The sequence below is a fragment of the Diorhabda carinulata genome, chromosome 5 (genome assembly GCF_026250575.1).
Source record: "Diorhabda carinulata isolate Delta chromosome 5, icDioCari1.1, whole genome shotgun sequence".
Taxonomy (NCBI): domain Eukaryota; kingdom Metazoa; phylum Arthropoda; class Insecta; order Coleoptera; family Chrysomelidae; genus Diorhabda; species Diorhabda carinulata.
This window is the reverse complement of record NC_079464.1, coordinates 26,583,065-26,602,326: the sequence shown is the minus strand read 5'-3', so window position 1 is coordinate 26,602,326 and position 19,262 is coordinate 26,583,065. Positions and strand designations below refer to the sequence as shown.

Sequence of the window (19,262 nt, the reverse complement as noted above, 5' to 3'; positions counted from 1 at the left end):
AATACAGTGGTATTTTCAACGAACTACCGTCATCTCTAGGTCAGTCTAGGTACTTCCGAAACCATTCTCGCATTAGACTTTTCTAACGAATTTTAGAGTACCAAAATGACGCTGTATAGGAGGTTTCAATTTATTATCTCTTATAATAAACCTAATTTAACTGGGCTATAAAACAGGACATTGACAAATGTAAAAAAACACTAGTGTTTCTGACAAGCAAAATTTTTCTTTCATTATCTATACTATGTGCAAAATTCTTATCTTTTAAACGCTTAACCGACAATTAAAGCTAATTCTCAAATTTTTCAATATTAACAAATTAATTTTACTACCTCATTCGTCTTTCTTAATTGCATGAGTTACATACGTAATGGTTTTGGAAATAGTAGATCAAAAATCAAGAGCATTTATTCAAAAAAACTATTTAGATATATAAAAAGTCTGATTGTGAATTGTAAAAAATCGAAGGAATTAATTTTTAATTATATCACGTATTAATTAAAGTATGTATATATAATTTTCTATAAAATTAGCATAATGAACATAAACTTTAACTGACATTATTTTGTTTGTGGTGTAATCAGTTGAGTTTTGAACTTAGTGTTAAGCGAAAGAAATGATTGTTGAAGATATAATAGAGACGTCACATAGTAAGTACCTATAATTTTTTTCTTCTTACTTCGGTTTTATCATGACATACATAATTATTGAAGAAAAGCAGTAATACTGTCGAGCACAGGAATGAAATTATACTATATATTTCAAAGAAACTATAAAGATTATAAATCCAATGTTCCGCGTTCAAACCTTAACTATATACAACAAAAGTGCGACGTTCGCAGTATAATTTAGGACCGGCTATCAGGCAGACTGCTATAGATATTGAAGCATAGAATCTGAGTGACTTAAATATATTTTGTGACCAATATTAGATATTAGATAATCTCGGAGCATAAGCTCGACGTGCTTTCTCTGAAACTGCTACAAATATTACGGTTTAAGATTAGATGCACTAGAGCGTGAAGGTCGTGTATCTATTACAAGGCTTACTTGAAGTTTGACTGTAGGTAACGTAGCTTTTGTCTATGGATAGCCTCACACTTACAAATGAGGTGTTCAGCTGTTTCCTTTGGTTCCTTTCAGAAACGAGAAGAGCTCTCAGGATTTTTCTGATGTTCTTCAGATGGTAAATCCTCGGGCAGTGTCCAGTATAATTCTCCTTAGTTTATTTTTAAAATCTCTTCTGTTATTTTCGATCTGATGTCTTGCCTCCACTTTTCTGGTTGATTTTTCTTTCCTCCCTTTTTCATGACCATGATTTGATGGTTTTTTGGATCTGATTTTTATTTGTTTTCAAGTTATAGCTTATTAACTAATAAACAAATTATCACATAAAAATTTTCTTAATCATAGCGTTCTTTCAATAAATGTTCGAAAATACCGCCATTGACTTCTAAACATTTTCTGCTTCGTCTACAAAGAGCTTTTGATTCCCAATTGATTCATTTCTTTCTTCTTTAATATTTTATTTTGTAGACTTCATTTCTTATCCAGCCCCATAAACAAAAATCTAGTGGTGGAAATCTTGCAGGCCAATTAATGGGACCTCCACGACCGATCCAACGACCTGGAAAACGTTCGTCCAAATGTTGCTTGACCTGACGAGCGAAATGTGCAGGAGCTCCATCGTGCTGATAGTACATCTGCATTCTAATATTTACAGGAACATCTTCTAATAGGCCTTGTAATTCATTTTGTAAAAAATTAAGGTAGTTGTCACCTGTGAGACGATTCTCCAAAATGAAAGGGCCAATTAAATAACTGTCAACCATACCACACCACACGTTTACAGAAAACCGATGTTGAAAATTGCTTTCGACTATTGCGTGGGGATTTTCGTCCGACCATACATGATAAGAGTGGTTACGAGTTTTATTAATGCCATCACGGGTAAATGTAGTTTCATCCGTAAAGAATATACTCGATAATACACGATGATTATTATTTATCCACCGACAAAACTCCATACGTTTAGCGTAATCCTCTGGTTGTAGGTGTACATGATTAGGATATAAGTCTTGTTCGTGGAGTGTGTTTATTACTCTTTTTTGTGAAATTCCCAATTGACTAGCAATTCTCCTGAGCTAGAAGTTGCATCTTCTTCTACTAGATGCAGAATATTGTTTACTTCTATCAAACCTTGTCGAGTAGCGCGTTCAGATGATATAACATATCATCTGGGAAGCTTACCAGTTTCACAAAATTCGTTAATAACTCTAATAGATACGTTTTTATCAGGATATCTTTGGTGTGGAAAAGTTGACGATATTCTTCAGCAGCAGCTGTAGCATTTCCATTACAGAAACTATAAACAAACACCATATTTGCATATTCTAAATTTGAATAAGTATCTGGCATTTTGCAACACTAACAATCACATAAATTCGAAATTAAAAGTTCAGTTACTGTTCACTCTACACTGACAGTTCATCAAAACTTCATACTTAATTGAATTATGCCATTGTATTGAGTGGTAAATTGTACGTAAAATAACTTTGTAGTTTGCTCTCAGTGAACTCAAAGACTGCAGTTGCATTGTGCGCAATGATCAGAGCATGTACATACGGCGTATGTTTTCCCTTGGAAAATATAAGAGTCCAATTGGATATAAAGCTTTACTCTCCTGATCTAGTTTTTGGTAAATCATAATTTGAAAGACATGGAATTTATGGTAATATCAATGGGCATCTGATTCTTTTAGAATGTTTAGATGCCCTGTCAAATCAACGGTTCTTCTTGTTTGTTTGCCTTTATTGCCATTTTATTGATTCACTTTCTATAAAGTCATTGCAAGGCAAGCCGTCTTTTGCAGCTCATTTATCTAGGATTGTTTCCTCAATTTTAGTTTTTGTTATTGGCCTTCTTGTGAAAGCTGTATTGTTCATGATAAGTACGGATTTACACCTCCAGTTCATTATTTTGGGTTCCACTGACCATTTGTCAGCAATTGTGTAAAGTAATTAGTGTCTTATGACTTACTGCTTGCAGGTATTGTCCCCAAGTCTGTCTTTGATCGAATGTCACTTCAAGATATTCGTATTGTACATATACTGCAGCAAAGAGTCCCGAGGATTTGAATATATTTTGTAACCAATATTTCTAGAAAATCTTTGGAGTATTAGGATGTATTACAATGCTTTTAACAGTGTCGTTCGAATTGTGTTAGATAATAAAAAACGTACTGTTTTTGCATTTGCATAATTTTGAGAAATCGTTATAGTTATGTATATGCAACAATTGTTTATTGCACACGGCATGAAATTTCCAATACATTGAGTGGAATGAACAATTTTTATACGAGTTGCATTGCAAATTTTCAATATACTTATAGAAGGTATTAAAACATTTCTAATCTAACAATATACGATCGAACATCGTGTTACTCACATAAGGGACAAATTGAAATATAGAAAAATTCACTTGATTAACCTACAACTTGTTTATCGCTTTCAAGATATTCCCCAAAAAATGAATCCATTATTTATTTATGCATAAGTTATACAAGAAATGTTTAATTGTATTTTCAATAAATAATTAAACAATAAGTACCTTTTGTTGTAAAGCCGATTGAAAAATTCACATCTGCTATCTTAAGATTGTACATGTACTCCCTGTAAAAGTACAAACAATTGGGCATGAGCCGCCTCTGGCCCTCAGATAGTAGATTAGAAATCATCTATTCCGTCAAACACGGTATATGGAAATACGTCCAATCATCCATTGAAATAATATAAATGTAGAATTACATACGTGAATAAATAATCGTTTAATTCTAATTATATTGAAGTAATCATCATCGTCACTTGCACATAAATAATAATTGGTTCTATTTTCTCTATCGACATATCGAGTTTCCAGAATTCCTTTCCTTCTGTTATATCCTATGGAATTTTGCCAATAGTCGATGTGGAGTCATATCAAAGGTGACGATCACCTAATTTGAATTGTATACTATTTCTAGCGTCATATTACTTCATTCGGAACTGCATTCGTACGGCTGCAATGGTTATTCACAAACTGAATTTGACAGTTATCGTACTTTTTGGTGGGTTATCTCACTCATTTTGAGTGATGCAAATTTTGTTATATTGGAAAAATGGATAAAAAGGAATTTCCTGTGTTAATAAATTATTGCATTTGGAAAAAAGTACTATTATAGCGGATTGATAAACATTATTCGTAATTTGTAATTTGTCCCACGACAATTAACCGTTGAGAAGTGATTTGAACGAAGACGAAGCAAGCAGTCAAAGCTTCAGAGGCTATTACCGACGAAAGCATGTCCCTCCACACCGGATTCCAATTGGCACTCATTTAAGTGAATTGCACTTAATGAGTTAACACCAAAGCGCGGAAAGGCGCAAAAGTCAGAAGGCAATATTATGGCATTAGTATTATGGTATGATTCTGACAAAATATTCATCAACAATCTTTGAAAAGGAAAAAATCTATTACGTAGCGTTATCGAAGTGGTGAGCAGATAAACGGCACCATTTGAAGAAAAAATGATGGTCATTAAGACATCAATGGAAACAGTAGCATAATTGCATGAATTGGGCTTCGAATTGCTTCCACACCCACCGTATTTTCCAGATCTACCTCCCAGCGAGTTTTACCTGTTTTCTGACTTTTATTTTTAGGCTTAAAACAAATCGTTCTGTAATGACAGCTATAATCGTTGTATCGTCTCCAAAGGCAACAATATTAAATAATAAAATCAAATTCTATCACAAAACTGTTAGTTTTGGATGTTGGATGATGATTCAGTCAGTCAGTTTTTTAAACAAATAAATAGATGAAAAATCTTACGAACAATCATAATTAAGTAAATTTTTCTTTATGTGAGTTTATTTCAACAATTTTGATTGACAATTGGTCGATTTACACCTCCTAAAAGTTTCTAGTTAAACTAGATTGCGGTGTAATAATATTATGCCTGATTTTGTAGAAAAGTAAAGCTTTAATAACTCGTTGAATACAGAGGTCGGCATAAGTCTAGCGACGCTCTCGAAAAATCGGCATTAGTCCGGCAGCGCTCATACTCTGTCGAAAAAGTTTAATACGAAGGATACGATACGATACAAGTTCACGATTCAAGAAAGAGTTTATTTTGTTACATATATTTGCGTATGAACGCGGATTACGAAACAACAATTTCCGAACCCGCCGCTACCAAATCGTTCAACAGTGTGAAATATGTACCAGAAATTCTCAAAATCAGGCTCTGTTGCCGCGACGCGCCGCATTTTGTATGATCGGTATCTGTACCAATAACTAGAAAAAAAACTATCTCATCGAGTTTACCGTCAGGGTCTCCTCGACAGACTTCAGGAGGATGATTTCGATTGTAGATTGGAATTTTGCGAGTGGTACCTCGGATGCAATCAGACTGTTCCGCAGTTCCAGAATTCTATTTTGTGGTCAGATAAAGCAATCTTCAAGCTGAACGGTACAGTCAATCGACATAACTGCGTGTACTGGAACGATTATAATCCTCAAGCCTTCATTGAATAAGAATTAAACTTTCCTGGAGTGCGTTTTTGTTTGTCTTTGGGGGTTACGTAACAGACGAAAGTTATCTGGAAATGCTCGAAGATTTATGTAGGAAAATGGTCAACGACCCAACATTTTGGATGGGAGGATTAGTTGAGTGGCTGCACGGCCATGATACCTACTGATTTTTTCCTGTGGGGCCTTCTCAAGCAACGCGTTTTTGCAAGATGCATTAATCAAGATTAATTGAATATTACATTACCCCTTTTTCAGATCCCTTTGGTAATTTTTCTCTTAAGGCAAATTTGTTACTTGAGTAATGTCGACCTCTGTATTTCTCACATTCGCTTTAAAAATTATGTACTGACAGAATCGTGAGTTTTTCGGACTATGTAAATTGTTGCATTGATATTAAATTTTTAAAACTAAAGGACGATATTTTAACATGAAAGCGATAAATACGGTAAATACGTGTTTTTGCATGGGATTAGAAAGTTGTTGATAGAATTTTCGCTTAAAAAACGTGTTTAGATATTAGGAAATAATATTTAATGTTCATTATTATAGCATACTATAATTCAAGGTCATAGTTTAACTGTTGGGCGCCCTTTGATGTAATCTTTGAAAAATTTCAATATTCATATTAATGCATTTACTAACACACTTTTGACCTCTATAACACCAACATTCATATTTTGGTCTTCAGAGACCAAAACTTTACATTTTTATTTCTGAAGAAAGAAAGTTCCTGAATAAGTAACTTTTGACATTAAATTAACATTGAGATAGTGTTAACGATAAATAGTGAAAACAAACAGTTAATAACAAAGTACATCTAAACGGATATCATATTATCATTTTTCATATATAAAGGCCCTTATTTTCAAACTTATATTGTAAATACTTTCTATACTGCAATTCTGTCACCCTATATGTTTTCTCATCAATATTTTATGAAAGCACTTCACTTCAGACTAGTGTACACCAAAATAAATACACTGCGCGTCAACAAAAACTAACCTAACCCAAAAATTTGCGAAATTATCCAAATTTTTACATGTAGTTTATGTTTGTTATGATAAATGCATGATGTATTTATTCTATAATGTTTTTAGCAAGTTATACAATGTTATGCGGGTTACAACTAGAAAGTAAGCAACAATTCGAGAATTTATAAATTTATTAAGAAGCAACACTTTCAATTGACACTACAATGATTGAACAAAGCACACACAAAAAGTGAGGGGGTTTATTTTTTAAAAGGATATATTGCCACCTCAATACTGGATGATAATTGATAGAACGTAAGACATTCTTCTTCACGTGTTGATGGAGTAGATATTCGTTGTTGGTTGGTCACAAATAAGCTCAATAGGATTGAGACCGGGAGTTTAAGTGGGCCAGTCCATTTGTACAATACGAACCTCTTGAAGATACTCCGTTACCATTCTTGCCGTGAGCGGTCGAGCATTATCTTGCATTAGCAGAAAACCATTATCAACAAATCCTGCATATGGTAGTACATAATCTAGGATCTCAGCAACATATCGTCGTGCTGCTAGTGCGCCTCTGTCAATCACGACAAGATTTTTGTGTGCCTAAAAAGAAATATCTGCCCATTTCTTGGAATACGGATCGGAAAAAATGGCCCAGAGCAGTGGTCACCAAATTCACAAGGTGTGAATAAAATGGACTGATTCTTCTGGGATCACATTGATAATGTGTGCATAAAGGGATGACATCTTTGGGGGAATACGGAATGGAATGAATTTCGGAATGTTTCCATAGAAATGCTTCGTAATGTAACTTCTCGAATTATCACTTTCAAGCATACATAAATGTCTTTGAAGGTCTTTTGGAACACCTATTGTGATAATCACGACGTGTGCGTTCACTGTAGTTAATAACATAGTTCTATCACACTAATCGATCACCGTGAATATATGAAACGTCAGACTACTGGTACGGAAACAAAAAGAAAGCGATATCATTGAAACCATCACACATAGTTAAAATGTCAAAATTGTCATGGCTTATAGTCTGATACTGCTGTCATATCCGAAAATAAAAGAAACCGACTTGCTTATTTCATTTGAAATAATTGCATTTAAATGACTATAAAAAAAACATTTTATACATTCAAAATACTGTTCGAGATGTATTTCACATTTTTTAAATTATTTATACCAACTGTCTAACCACGAGAGATGTGCAACACATACATTTGATGACTATACGGGACATTTATGATAGCCCCAGAGCTACATAAAATAGCATCGATTAAGGTATACGACGTTTGAGCTTTGAAACGGGGGGCCTGTAATTAGTACATCACCAAACGACATTTCTGGCACTCTGTACAGGTACAGGATATGAAAATGCCAGCCGGTTTTCCCGGGCTAAAAAATGGGCTGAAAATCCTCATATGGTACATGAGTGAAAACTCTTGGATCGTGGTGTCCGGACCTCAAATAAGAACGCTGTAATAATGCCAGAAGCTTTGGAGGTCGGAAAAGCCTCACTAGAAGATATCGAAAGTGCCGGAAAATTCGTTCGAAAAGCCCGATATGGTACACGAGTGAAACCTTGTGGAACGTGACGCCGGATTCTCGATTAGTAGCGGTGTAATAGTGCCAGAAATTTTGCTGGTCGGGAAACCCAAAATTAAAAGAAATCATTAGGAAACCATTTGCTCGTAATTTCATGCCATCATTTTCAGCCGTTTCGCGCTGCCACCGCCAACTTCGCCGCCGCGAAAATGGGCTACTAACTTTTTTATGTGAATTCATTTACGGCGCTAATTATTAACCGATTTTAATGAACTTTTTTTTAAAACGTTCGGCTAATAATTTTTTTTTAATTTTGGGTATCGCAAACAGATAGTTTCAAGGGAGCCAACAAAAATAATTTTCATTTGAGACAGAAGCGAAAAGTTTTCATTTTCACAAGTACGTCGATTTTATTTTTTTCAGAGCTTTTCCGACCTGTAAAGCTTCTAGCATTTTCACAGCACTTTTTGTCAACACCCCAAAAAGTCAAGTAAAAAAGTGTACTACTCGAGGTTTTTCGAATGAATTTTACGGCGCATTCGGTCGCTTCTGGCGAGGGTTTTCCGACCTGCAAAATTTCTGGCGCTATTACACTGCTACTAGTTGAAAGTCCGGCCTCACGTTCCACAAGATTTCAGTCGTCTACCATATCGGGTTTTTCGGTCGAATTTTCGGGCATTTTCGATAACTTCTGTCGAGGCTTTTCCGACCTCCAAAACTTCTAGTATTATTACAGCGTTCTTATTTGAGGTTTGGACCCTACGATACAAGAGTTTCCATTCGTGTACAGAGAGAGAGTGCAATTATTAATTAACTGTTTACGAAATAGGGCAGAAAAATCACAATATGAAAAATTTCACAGACATCAGATAAAAAGAGAAGTTTTATTACATGTTCTAGGATTCAGACTCCCCAGCAACCAATTGTGGTGGTTGTACCAATACCACAATTGACCTAAAAACCCTACAATATGTATTTGAAGGATCACTTCACAAGTCTGTCGATACCTACAATAGAAAATGTATTTCTTAAATGTAACACATGCCTACCAAGTTCATTGCCAGTAAAGAGACTTTTTCATACGGTGGAATAATAATGAGACCTCACAGAAAAAAAATGAATAATGATGTATTGGAACTACAGAACAGAACACAACATTTGGCGTATTTTGGAAAAGTAATTTGCATTTAGCATTTAAAATACAAAACGCAAAACTATTTCGTACCTTACATTTGAAATAGTCGAAACTATCTGCATTGAAATACATTTCTTAGACTGCTTTATAAACACTATATCAAGACTCGCAATTACACGCATTTCGAGAACTAAGTTATCGTCTTCAGAAATCTTAGCTGAATATAAAATTTACCCTCGTCAGACATTGTTATTTTGAGATTTGATTTGTTTTATAACAAAATTCCGCTTTATATTTGAACCACTCTCGTATAAAGCATAAAAATGTAGGTTGAAAGGTTGAAAGGTTGAAAGGTTGGAAGGTTGGAAGGTTGAAAGGTTGAAAGGTTGAAAGGTTGAAAGGTTGAAAGGTTGAAAGGTTGAAAGGTTGAAAGGTTGAAAGGTTGAAAGGTTGAAAGGTTGATACAAGATAAATACTACGACTGGCACCAGTGCTTTTGATGGATAGCATATTGGAATGTGCCGCAGGCATTCTTTAATTATTTTAGCAAAATAATTTTTCCCTTGCATAATAGACAGTTGTTCGTAAAAACTGATATTGATTGATTGATATTAATAATAAAGTGATCTCATTTTCTGTCTTTATTTCCAAAATATCAAATATCTTATTGTCGTATCAAAACATGTCAAAATATGAATATACAAGCGTGGAATGTAAATTATACATCTTGTATATACGTTAGTTTTCAACAATAAACAATAAAAGCAATTTATAATGTAGATTCAGCAATGTCGATATTTTCATAATTATTTGATATTTCCTGAAGAGATGTCCATTGGTTCTATTTGAAACCTTGTGAATTATTTGGACGTTTATATTGTGGATTATTAGGACGAATATTTAGTTGATTAAAATTGTGTGGTGGCTGTGAGGGTCTTTGTATATATATATAAGGTTGTAATTTGTGAAAAATGGATGACGTTGAGTTGGATAATTGTTATTTGGACGCTAATTACTGTAGGACTGATTTGTAGGAGAATGTTTTATATACCTCGTTGGGTATGATGGTGGAGGACGAGTTTTCAAATTAGGTAGAAATATTGGACGGGGTAGTTGAAATGATCGTACATTGTTATTATTTGTGGGATAATGATTGAAATTTTGCGTTCTAGTACGTGTTAATCTTAAACAAGGTTTGAATGACACATTTGAATTCAAATTACTTAGTAGAATACAATAAGTTTTCTTCTTTCACTACAAAGCTCAACGTATGTTAGTTTGTATAAGTAAGTTACGAACAGAAGCTAAATTATCGTTTTTCACTTAAGTCTAGAATCTTGGCATCGCATACTAAAATTGTAAGGGGTTTCATTCTTAAATGGTTTTATTTAATAAGATCCTATACCAAACAGTCAATGTCTCGTTGGTCTCCCAAACTTAAATTTAAGGCTTGTTTGATTCTGCCCCAATTTTTTTAATTCTGTGCGCAAACCAATTAATATTTGAGTTCTACCTGTTAATTTTCCCAAGTTAAAATGTGTTTAACGCATTATCCGAGTTACTAGCAAATGCAAAAATAAAAGTTTCACAATTACCTATCAGTATATTAAGCGTATAAGGGTTTCCATCAAAATTTGGAATTGAATCTAAATATAATTGGTAGTTTGTACCTGATGTGGTCATTTTTAAATCTATATTTTCTAAGCTATCTTCACTTGAACCATTTTCAAAATGATTATTTTCGCTTTGTTGTAAACTTGAAATTTTTTTAAATAATATACTTACATTTTATACCTCAAATTCGCTCATCAAAATATATTAACGATTTTCATTTGTATAACTAGTAAATTATTGAATATGGAAAAAGGAAATAATAATGAACACTTACGTTAGAACTAAAGCTATCATACGGTAAGGGTCCTAAATGTTGGTTACGATGTTAGTTCTTAGCCCAGGAAAACTTTCTTCTCGTTCTTCACTGGTGTAGTCCACTGGAAGCGCTGGAATCGCTCGATGTCCACTCGAACTATCTGCAGTTCTTCGATATACACTCGAATTCACAGTTTTCGAACACAAATTGGAATATTCTGGTTAATCGTTGAAACTAAAAAATTTTCTGTGCGATACGTTAAATTTCCGAAATATCCTATTGACTGCGCCAGTTACGTTACTGAACTGAACGAAGACGTTGAGAAACGCTGAGAAATGTTTATTGACTACAATGACAAAACAAAATCTAACACTATTACCAGTTTACAATATTTATATGTTTTACAATGTGCCTCGTCGGCGTTATGCAATAAAACTTAGAACCATAATTCACACAAAAAAAATTAAGAAGTAAATTTACGAAAAACTACATTATAATAAATTTCATTGGAGCTAGTTCCGGTTTACAAATTTTCTTATTACAAAAATATACTTTTGTACAACTGTCATTAAAAATTCCACTTTTAAAGACGGAAGTGGAAGTGTGTTAAAAATATTTAACACGATTTTGTGATTTTTTGAATATTAAAATGCATTTTGAAGTTTAATTTCATTCCAAATTCGCCTTTTATTATCAAAATTGGACAGTTATACATACAAAAAACAAATATCACTTTTAACACTCATATCATAAATAACTATTTGTTTACCTTAACGAACAGAAAGTTGTAAAATTTCAAAAAGGGAAAAAAATAAATACGTCCTATAATGATATTCATAAATTGTTTGAAAATAACCATTCCAAAGAAAAACTATTGTCTGCTAGTAGTTTGAATTATCTCTGTTTTTGTTCTGTAAAATGAACTAAAATGAAAATAAAAAGAAAACATTACACAAGGGGCGAAAACGGGTTAAAAATTTCGAAATCAGCGGCTGCAAACTGTGAACTGAGGTTTTACTTTTAGTTTTATTTCACGCCAATTCACGTGCTCTGGCAGTGACAGTGTTAAATACCTTCAATTTTTCAAGAAAAAAAATTGTAATATGATTATCTGGACTGACAAATGCATGATAACATCAAAAGAGCTCATTAGATGTAAATTAGATATAAAAGGTCAAATACTACAACAGAGAATGAAATTGGAATACTTTGGAATTGACTCAACCAGTTATGGAAACGTAGGTAAGAGGACAAATAGCTAGAGGAAATAAGGTCACAGGATGTTTTCAGAACGGAAAATAACGAAACAATTACACGAAAGACAAGAAACAAAGACCCGAATTTACAAAGCGACAAACAGTCCTATGATAATCTATACATCAGAAACAAGACCAGGAACATCAAAAACGAAACAACTCTTGGAGACCACAGAAATGAAAATTATTGGGCGGATCTCGGGGAAAACAGACTCTAAAAAGGAATGAAAATATCAGACAATCAAACAACATATAAGTCGAATGGCAGACGATAGATCAATAAAAATAGTATACGATGAATCTTTGTAACACAGACCACGAAAATGGTGAGGTGGAGTGACAACCTAGAACCAGGATGAGGAAAGATATCGAAGAAGGAACAGGCCTATTATGGAAAAAAGAAGAAAAAGAAGCATGTTGACTTGTTGAAATATATAATACAAAATGGGTCTGCTATTGATATTCAATACTGAATAAAGGTATATGTTTTTTAAGACAACAAAGAGATTTTATATAGGAGTAGCAATGGGAAGATTACACTTTATTTTACTTGGTTAATGTCTATTCTACGAGGATTGTCTGTTGAATGTTTGTCTTAACAAAACCAGAAACTGTGTAAATGCGGCATCCAACGCTCGAGTAGCTTACGTAATTTCCTGTCAATACATAGCAGATGATATGGCGGTAGCCTGTTCGAACTCACTGACCTTAATCCGAAGGTCGTTTAATACACCTTGTTGAACTTTTAACATCGCTAGTTTTGCAGTTTTTAGATACTGTTACGGCCACTAGTCAATTGAACTACCCAACATTTTTTGGTCGTAAGTGATGATGCAGAGTTCCGTCTAATTTCTTATTTATTTGCTAGGCGTATTATCTTCTTTATAATCTCTCAATCAATGCGCAGACATATATTCCGACTTATATTGATAAATAATTGTTGACAACTACAAGTTGAGGTCAGAAATTTGTCAGATAATCCTCGTATCTAGTATGTATGAGAAGATCTACTTAGATTTAGATATAGCTTGAACCTTCATTAAGATATAAGATTTTCATTGCTTAAAATTTTTTACTTTTGGTATATTTTCTACTAATAATTAATTTTCGAGCTGTTAAGGCGAAAAAACATTTGGGACAAAAAATGCTACAAATAATCTGATCTTACCGGGTAAGATGCATTCAACCGCTGAATAGCTCATTCGATTTTATTCTTAACAAACTTACCCGAGACACATTGTCTTATCCTAACTGTGACTATTGAATTCGAATTGGTATTCAGAAAAAACATTAATTATTCCAACGACATATTGTTCATTTTTTCATGCCAAATGATAAATAGTTACATTAAGTCTAGATAAAGGGCACCGACTATTTTATCGTTTCTCGCCTATCTATATGACCAGCCAACGTCTGTTTTGAAGGTTACACCTCCACAAGTGCTAAGGTATTTTTAGCATCCGCGAGTCTGTCCGCTAACCCCATAGGTTTAAGGGTAATTTACTATAAATTTTATTATTTTCATGGTATAAGTTCAGAACTTACATCACCATTCACCAAAAATAAATTAAAGACAGAAATAGTCGCTAATTTACTGCCGATTCATATAGAAGAAATTTTTGGACTACAAGGCGTTTCAAGGGGAATCCTCGATTAGTTTTAAGGACTGTAAAATGAGAATGGTTCTAGTTAATATTCAGTGTATTCGCAACAAAACGGATGAGTTGTATTTGTTGTTGGAGAAATTGGGGTACCCGAAGATAGTTGCTATCATTGAATACTGACTTTATGCAAATGAACTAGTTTTTATTGAAAAATATAGAGTTATTAGAAGATATGACAGGGGTAATTCAGCTCTTGGCATAACCCTAATTTTGTCTTCCAGCCAGGACTCAGTTATATTAAATTATAATTTTTAACTAGTAGAAAATAGTTTTGAGTTTTCTGGAATTTACAACAAAACGACTTTTCTAATGATTGTGCCATTCGAAGGTCCGTGGTAAATATTTTTGAGTCATTTCAGGTAAATATGCACATGGATTCACCAACTAGAATTACTAATACAACTTCTATAGACGACATCAGTCGATCTAAGTTTTGAGCTCCAATATCATAAGTTGCTTCGGGAATACCTGGACAAGTTAAATAAGCCAGGCAAAAAGAATTGAGCAACCCTCCAATAGATTCTGAGAAACATTGAGTGCAAGGAATATTTCTGTGAAATCGGCTACGGAATATTAGAAAAGAAAGTAGATAAGAAAATGCCAGTTAATGGAACCATCTACACGGGTTGAAACGAGCAAATATTCTTTCTAGGGCATCGTTGCGTCAATAAACACCTGAAGACGCTAGATTCAGCAGAGAATGCAGCGTGCAGAGATTCTGCTACGTAGAGAACGAAACCTCTATCTAAATTATATGAAATTGTGAGATACTTCGGAACTTGTTTTACACCTAGGAGTGTATAAAATAGAAAATTGAGAGCAACTGGAAAAGGGGACAGAATAGATCCTTTGGTAAATGTGTATATGACATTTTAAATTGAATATATTCATGTTGTTTCGCTTCAATACATTTTCGTTAATTGAAATATTAGTCAAGATCGAAGTTGAATTTAATGAGGAAAGCTTCCAGAGTATTGTTGTATTTAGGATCTAATGAATGATTCGATCGCATTTCATTTTTTGATATTTTAAATTGGTGAACCTTCGAAAATAGTGACCTGTTTATAATTCCAAATTCGGTAATTTCAAATGTCTTGCTATATCTCTTGCCAACGAGCCCAATTTATTTATTCCCAAGGGCTATTTTCTACATTCCTATCTATATTTTAGTAATTCAAAAGAAGCGTATCGCATCCGTGCAAGGACGAAGCTTTCCATAATTTTATAAATTTAGTAGAATTCTTCTGTGATTATGAAATTTCTAGTAACTTTGGTTTTAGTATCGGTTAATTTTATTCCCCATTCCCCTGTAAGACTAATAGCCAAAGCAGCCTGAAATTAAAACCAAAAATAAAATTTTCCATAATACTTTTGACTATTTTAGAATTTTTCATATTGTGTTTTGAACCTGTGCATAGTTTTGCATATTTTGAAACAATTTTTAAGAAATATGGTACTCCTCAGCAGCGGCTAATAGGAATAATCAATTTCTAACAAATCTGAATCCTTTTAATGTAAAAAACGATGATACAGAAGTTGACAATAACAATAATGATCTTGTTATATGTAGAAACTTTGACAAATGTTTTATATATCACGAAATCTGCCATCGCGCACCAAACCACCAGCAATTTCATCAGGCAAGATTTCATTTGAAGAGTTAATAGAGTTGTTAAGTTTTCTTGAATTTTTTAATGTTCTGTTCTCATAAGAACTGCGAAAAAAAAATTTGCGAAAATGGTCCAGCCGAGCCATTCACGCATGATGCCGTGACCAAGGGAAATAAAGATTCCTTTTTATATACGAGTAGATTAGGCATTTAGTGAAGTAGTCAATTGGCCTTTCTTTTCCCTACAAGGCTATTTAATTGTAGAATTACATCAGTTTTAACATTAAAAAAGATTATCTGGGATAATGTAACGGTACAAGTTCAGGTCCAGAAATCATTTGTAATAGTTTTATAAAAACTGTAAAAGAACAAAAATTCCTCCAAGCACAATTTATGTAGAAAAAACTACATAATTTCCGAATTTCCCTTGATATGCTAAATCCAGAAATGTCTGATACGCTACTTCTTACTGGTACAAAGTGAGCAAAAATACTAAAATTTCCATTTACTTACAAAATGTTCCAGAAAATGTTTTGTCAGACAGGTCAAAGAACCTTCGTATGTATAAAAAATTTAGTTATTATAACGCCAAAAATAAAAATGTATTTAAGCTATGTTGACCTTCCTAAATACACGGAACAATGTGAAATGGATAAATTATTATGCATTAAATATTAAAACATTTTCAAAATAGCAGAGGAGAATTGATCTGAATATAGACGTTATGCATGTAACTTGTTTTATAAACAAAATTTGTCACAAAATAGTGAAAACTTTCTGAATCTGTGAATAATTGAATAAATCGGTGAATAATGTAAACGATTATCTGACAGTTATATATGTTGTTGACATTTCACTTCGAAATACTGAATTCTCAACTGGAAACTAACTTTTTGCAGAAGATTAATTGAAATATTTAATCAATACTCGACGAATTGATATTTTAGTAATGATCGATGACGGGGTTAATTACAAAAGTCAAACTTTGTGAATAAGAGATATCCTCACTTCCCTAATAGCTTATGAGGTATCTACTGGGTATAAAATTTATGTACTAAAAATGGAACTTGAAAATACTCGTATACTACACATCATCGAAGAGAATAAATGAATATACACTGATTGATACAAAATCAGGATTGAAAAAACTCTTACTGAACTTCAATTCACTCTTTCAATGATGTTCTACTTTGCGGATTTACTGAAGGTAAACTCTTTCTCCAGTCTCTGAAGACGATAACTTGGTTATCGAAACGCGCGTCAGACAGTGTAATTGTTGTGTTGGTGTTGTACTAGTACTACTACTAGAAGTGTGTACAGTGTTTTCACTATAACGGTTCCAAAAATTCCTTACTTCAATTCAGTGATTTTTGCGATGGTTTTGAGCCGTGAAGGAAATACGAAGGAAAATAAGCGGAACATATCTTTCCTGGAAGACCTGGATGGATTTCCTTACCGAATTCAAGCTGGACACCGATTGAAAAACCAATATATGAATATCACGGTAGTGTATTATTGACAATTTTTGGCTATGCTGTACGAGGATCCAGTTTTATCCAAATTTATTCAATAATTTATAGTTTGTATAGTTTTTAAACGAAAGTGAAAGGGGGACATTGAAAAGCAAACAACATCCTTAGTTTACATGGTCCGGACGTAATGTTCCAAAACCCGTTAACAGGGAGCGGATTTCGTGTATCAGCACACAGTGATTCATATTAATTCTTAGAGTATCTAAGTAATCTGTTAATTAGGAAAATTTGATGCAGAAGGTTTTGTCGAACCAGGAACATTCGGAGGAAAACTGGTGTTTTAAACAGGACGAGGCATTGCTACGGGAAACTTTTGGAGGAGGTATCATTTCCCAAGCATCCAGATTTTATAGCATCGTATGCCTATCTATGGGGTGTGTTGAAGGAGAAGATCTTCAGCGGTACAGACCTATCCAGAAGTGTTAATGATTTAAGTAAGAAGATTGTCTCGTTTTCTTTTTTAATAATATCAAGAACAGTGTGAATAGTCCATATTTCATTGAGAATAATAGTTATGAAATTTTTGTAGCGAAGCCATTTGTCCAGGATTTCAGAAGGTTTTGTCATACTCGAAATAAGTGTTTTAAACAGGACAAGGCATTGCTGTAAGAACATTGTGGAGGAGGTATCATTTCCTGAACATCTAATTTCAGCTATACATTCTGATTTCATACATTATTCATAGGATGTCCATCTATGGAGTATGTTGAAGGAGAAAGTCTTCGGCGCGAAAGACCTACCCAGAACTTTTAATGATTTACGTGATAAGATTCTCTCGTTTTTCAGGAATATGTAGCAATAAATATTTTTGAAAATGTTTGAAAACCTGCGTGACCATTATAAACTGTGCCTACAGTTCAATTGCGCACATTAATAAGTAAACAACTTCTTTATTTTGTGTGTCACGATTTAGCGTCAGCTCACAGTGTGATTGGTCCGTATTTCATTGAGAATAATGATGACAAACCTATTACTGTTATTCAAGAACGTTATAGAAATTTTATGGTGACTCTATTTATCCAGGATCTCAAAAAGTTTTGTCATAGGTACCAGAAACATTTTGTGTACAACTAGTACTTTAAATATGCAGAGGCATTGCTACAGGAAACTTTTAGAGAGGACATTATTTCCCGACCAACTATGTTTAGATATCCATCCTGATTTTACACCACTGGATACATGTCTATGGGGTATGTTGAAGGAGAAAGTCTTCAGCGTATAGACCTACCCAAAACTGTTAATGATTTACGTGAGAAGATTGTCCCATTTTTTACGAAAATGCAGCTCTAAAATATGTGCTCTAAAATATATATGGAAGTTTGCTTAACCGTTTTAAACAATGCATACACCACTTAGCCACCGCATTTATCAGGCATGGCTGCTTGTGACTTTTAGATTCTATTAAAGCCTTTAAAATAATTAGCTCAAGGTACAAATGTACGGAAAAATGTATTAAGCATTATCATGCTTGTAATGGCTCGAAAACTGACTATTTTGAAGGCGATAATAAAGATTTGTATTAAAGTTCATTTGTGGTCGCTGCAAGTCAAATTCGATTACATGGTAAAACTTTATGCAGCGACATTAATGGCAAAAAATTAACCTTGGTACTTGAACTTAATTTATGTCAAAATATTGCTAGTATTGTGCAAAATGCCTCGAACGTAATCATGTACTTTCTATGTGAAATAATTTTTTCGGCATTTAATATACCCTGACACCAGCAGTGAACTTTAACTATCTTATTAGCATATTGAATTGTATGTTAAGTTAAGTGTCTACCTGAATCAAATTTAACAGTGAAGATAAGTTACGGTCATTTCCTGTGTATCATAAAAACTGATGTTAGCTTTTTTGAAGTTTTGAAATAGATGAAAATATGATTTCCAATGCAAAACAACGTAGTGAAAAAACCAAGGGTGAGTTTTCATATTAGCATCTGTGAAAAGTGTCAAACTCATATATATTTTAGTTTTCCACTAATATTGTTGGTAATGAACGGTTAAATTTGATTTGAGGTAAACGAGGATGTGAAACTTTTTAAAGATCATAATTTGAGCATTCAATACGAATCCAATAACATAGTTATAATAA

The 19,262-nt window shown here is 33.5% G+C and overlaps 1 protein-coding gene across 2 annotated transcripts in view; it reads left to right on the top strand.

The window, feature by feature from the left end:
* Positions 1-335: 335 nt before the first annotated feature.
* LOC130893632 (acyl-CoA synthetase short-chain family member 3, mitochondrial) overlaps positions 336-19,262 on the top strand; it is a 57,716-nt gene continuing 38,789 nt past the window's right edge. The window contains exon 1 of one of the 2 annotated variants that reach the window (XM_057799876.1): positions 336-650. In XM_057799876.1, the coding sequence (XP_057655859.1) occupies positions 617-650 (34 nt within the window). In that variant the 5' untranslated portion in view covers positions 336-616. Of the gene's footprint in view, positions 651-18,808; positions 19,088-19,262 lie in introns of those variants that run through there. The other variant, XM_057799875.1, reaches the window with a different exon arrangement.